The sequence below is a fragment of the Triturus cristatus genome, chromosome 8 (genome assembly GCF_964204655.1).
Source record: "Triturus cristatus chromosome 8, aTriCri1.1, whole genome shotgun sequence".
Taxonomy (NCBI): domain Eukaryota; kingdom Metazoa; phylum Chordata; class Amphibia; order Caudata; family Salamandridae; genus Triturus; species Triturus cristatus.
The window spans coordinates 1,662,497,593-1,662,501,843 of NC_140591.1; the positions used below are offsets into that span (position 1 = coordinate 1,662,497,593).

Sequence of the window (4,251 nt, forward strand, 5' to 3'; positions counted from 1 at the left end):
CCTCTCTCAAAGCAACACCAACACTCCACATACCAGGGGTAGAGGCTGATAGGAGGCTGTGGATTAGGATATTGTGATGCTGATGGCAGCAGGTCTGAAGCAGTGCTTATAGCTCGCTGCCTCTCCATAGATTTCAACAAAGCTCTCAACATTCTATTCTGGGAGTTCTGGTTGAGGCTCTTGTCAAGCGCAAAGCGCAAGGAGATGAGCTCTCCACTTGGGGTTGAAATCGCGCTTGTAAAGGGCATTAACCAATCCATCCTCGAGTTTGAATTCCTTGTTTGTGAGGAGAAGAGCAATTCTTTTTGGTGTCATTCAATCTTCAATGCCTATTTCTTATTTGGACATGCCTCACTGTACATTTTCTTCTGTGGAGGTTGAAGAGTCCTCCTTTGTTGTGTTTGACCTTCCGGTTTTGTGCAGTGGCATAATGCAAAATGTTTGGGCTCCTGTACATAAAGTGTGAAGGGCCCCTGAATCTCCAATGTCTCGCAAATGTTCTTAGGCTTTGGGTAGAATGGGGGTCCCTGAATGGTTTGGGGTCCCCCTCAAGGATTGGGAGACCCCCTGCTTCATAGGGGGACCTGTCTTATGCACTTGTTTTTGTGAGAGGTCAACGTTGTACAGGAGCACTGACTGATTTGATGAGGCTGGCTCCTCTTGGGAGCTCCATTTCTGGTTAAATCCCCTAGGAGGAAGATCTCAGAGGAGTCCAAGAATATTTGAATACATTTCCGTTTCTGCCCAGGGGGTGGTCGAAGACGTGAACTCTTCTGGCTGCTGAATTATTTGCTATTCTAACCTATGTGTGCTTTTAGCCGTGTTTTAGTATAAGTGCTGTATAAATTATTTGCTTTTGAATTATTTTCCAATGTATGCAATTACATATTAAGGTTTAATTATGTATTGTTTAAGAGACAAGGCCTCAAATAAACAAATATATTGACACTGATAGTAAGATACTGAAAACTCTTCTGGAAGTTGAGCCTCTAATTGTGACTGAAAAATGGTCTGCAGGCAAAACCAGATAAAAGCCTGGCCTCACCTTCCCAGCCACCAATGAAGATTGCTTTGAATTGTTTTTATCAAAACATGTCTAAGCTAGTTTTCATTTTTCTCAGATATGATCTCCTGCACAAAATGTTCGGACGGCGAGTGGTCCAATGAAGGACGAGATCAATGCATTGAAAAGGTTTTGGAATTCCTGACATTTGAGGAGCCTCTGGGTCTAACACTCACAATCTCTGCCTCCTCAATGACTTTCCTCACAGCTTCTGTGCTTCTAGTTTTCGTGAAGTACCAAAATACTCCCATTGTCAAGGCCAACAACCGCGGGCTCAGTTACCTGCTCCTCATCGCCCTCATGCTCTGCTTTCTCTGCTCCCTCATCTTCATCGGCCGCCCAAGAAAACTCACCTGCATACTGAGGCAGACAGTTTTTGGGGTCATTTTTTCCATAAGCGTCTCCTGTATTCTGGCAAAAACTGTGATTGTTTTTCTTGCCTTTATGGCAACAAACCCAAGAAGCTCTGCAAGAAAGTTGTTAGGTTTAAAGACTCCAAGCTTTATTGTCTTATTCTGCTCATTGGTACAAACTTTAATCTGTGTTGTGTGGATAATTATTTCCCCCCCTTACCCAGAACTGAACAAATTGTCTTATGTCAACAAGGTAATTTTTGAGTGTAATGAAGGAAACACCATTTTCTTCTACTGCATGCTGGGATACATGGGCCTCCTGGCCACAGTCAGCTTTGTAGTTGCCTTTCTCTCAAGGAATCTGCCTGGAAGCTTCAACGAGGCCAAGCTGATCACCTTCAGTATGCTGGTGTTTGTCAGTGTGTGGATATCCTTCATCCCGGCATACCTGAGCACACGAGGGAAGTACATGGTGGCCGTGGAGGTGTTTGCCATCTTGTGCTCCAGTGCTGGACTTCTGGGGTGTATATTTTTTCCCAAGTGCTATATCGTTCTGTTAAAGCCTAATATGAATTCCAAACAGTGTGTTGTTGGCAAAGTCCACTTTGGTAATAAAAGGATTGAATGAGAGTAACTCATTAGTTGCATTTGTTTATACATTCATTGGAGGTACTACAAGAGAAGAAAATGGAGGTGCACTGTACATTCAAAAAACAGGAATTTAAATATATTCCCTATTCTTGCATGCATAGTGAGACCAAGCCTATGAGCAAGACTCTTTTTAAGGCATGGTAAAGAAGAACTCCTGCTGATCAATGTAGCTGCCAATATTGCAAAGACAGACTCCACAAAGGGTATGCAGTAATAATGAAGCACTAGGCAATGCAAGGAACAACACAGACTGACATGGTGTGGTAAGGAAAATAGGTCTGGGGCTAAACGTGACATTTAGATTGAAAAGTAACAGGAAAGTAACTTAAACACAGATAGTATGACACTTAAGTGAAGGGGTTGTTATATCCATGTTTATGAATATTAATCTGTCCTTCAGTAAGTCTTTCAAAAGGAGCAGAGGTGGCACCAGTTTTGTTTGTGTCAACAGGACATTCCATATTATGAGGTTATTTTTTCCTTCAACCACAAGATATCTAGCTTGAGGGTGCCTTTGACTCTAAGACTTTGTGTGCCAGTGGAGAGCTGCTGTTATTTCAGCGAGGCATGGCGGTGTATAATTGTACTGCTGTCAGATGTGTTGTCTGGGAGGATGATATGCTTCCTATGATAGCCATAGGACTGGATCAAAGAGAGGTAAAAATACACAATAAGGGATCAGTGTAATACTACATGATTTAGGTTATTATAAAACACAGGAGCATGATCATAGGAATAGGGAGTTAACGTTTGTTCATTAGTAGTAATTTGACCAGTTTTTTAAAGGAAGTTGTGGAAGGATTGGTTCTGATCTCGGATGGCAAGGAGTTCCAGATTCTAGGAGCAAGACCGTTGAAAGCACGGTTGTAATATCTTTTGTTCTTGAATCTTGGGGGTTTCAAAAGAAGGGTGAATGTACTTCTGAGGTTCCGGCTGGAGCCTGATAGCTCGAGCTTATTTGCAAGGTAGTACGGGGTATTGTAGTGTATGGCTTTATGAGCCAGACAAGCTATCTTAAGTTCGAATCTAGCTTCAATAGATACCCAATTTAGTTGCAGGAGGTCGGGGGAAATGCGATCATATTTTCTCGAGCCCGTTATAAGTCTAGCTGATGCATTCGAGGTAGCTCTGAGTGGGGCCAAGCTAGCTTTGGGCATTCCAGCGAGGGTTACCAGTCCATATTCCAATCTAGGGATAATCAGGGATTGTTCCTTTTACAACTAAGAGGGTAATCTGCCTTATTTAAAATATATGCTCCTTCAGCACTACCTAGAATGTGTCTCCATAAATTGGGTAGTCATTGTATATGCCAATGTTTAGTGTATGTCCTGGATCACCAAACCGTGAAAAACCCTTGTAGTTGGTAAAAGGCACAGAGACTTCAGAATGGGGCTCTCATCAAGTATACCCTGAGAAGCCAAGTTAACTGCTAGGGAACACAAGTTGTTTTTGTGAAAGGTTTTAAGTCATTTGTCATCAAGTTTTCATTTATTTTTTGGTTGGTGAGGAACAGATAAATTCTGTTTTGATGCCGTTCAATCTCAAATGTCTGTATCTTCTTTAGGCATGCCTTAATTTACACTCCCATTGTCTTTTGTGGAAAAACACAAGTACCAGTGTTTTCCTTTGTTGTGCGACTGTCGTGTGTTGCAAGACGTTATGGTTGTCCAGGAAGACTGAGGGATTTGATGAGTCTGGGTCTTCTTGGGAGCACCATTTCATATTAAAATGCACTACAAAGATAATCTCTCAATAGCCAAAGCAGTATTTAATAAATGTATTTTGTTTACCCACCTACTGGTAAAAGGTGTGAATCTTGTAGAGGTTCGGGTGTTAATTTGCAAGCCAATGAGATCTCCAAGTTGCCAAAATACAGTTGCTACTATACACCAACCTACCACAACATTTTGGAGAACTTGTACACTGCATATTTGATACTGAGGGAGAAGTACATTTATTTAAAGCAATTGGGTCAGTATGTTACAGACTAGCTAATTTCATCTTATCTTTTATACACCCTGTTTTCCTATTTCTGATTGTTAGCATTTTGGTTCTATTTTTGCTGATCAGCAATGGGTGTTCAACCTTGTGGCCAAATAAGTATGCCACTTCCACATGTGCTGCTGTGTTGGGGTAAAATGATACAGTATTTTTTCCCACCTTTGCTTCAGGAACTGAACAAGT

General features: G+C 41.6%; 1 protein-coding gene across 1 annotated transcript; it reads left to right on the top strand.

Annotated features, from left to right (window-relative positions):
- Nucleotides 1–1,123: 1,123 nt before the first annotated feature.
- Nucleotides 1,124–2,044, top strand: LOC146808512 (vomeronasal type-2 receptor 26-like). The gene has a single exon (XM_085623967.1). It carries the CDS (start codon nucleotides 1,124–1,126, stop codon nucleotides 2,042–2,044), a length of 921 nt encoding a protein of 306 aa, XP_085480093.1.
- Nucleotides 2,045–4,251: the final 2,207 nt, after the last annotated feature.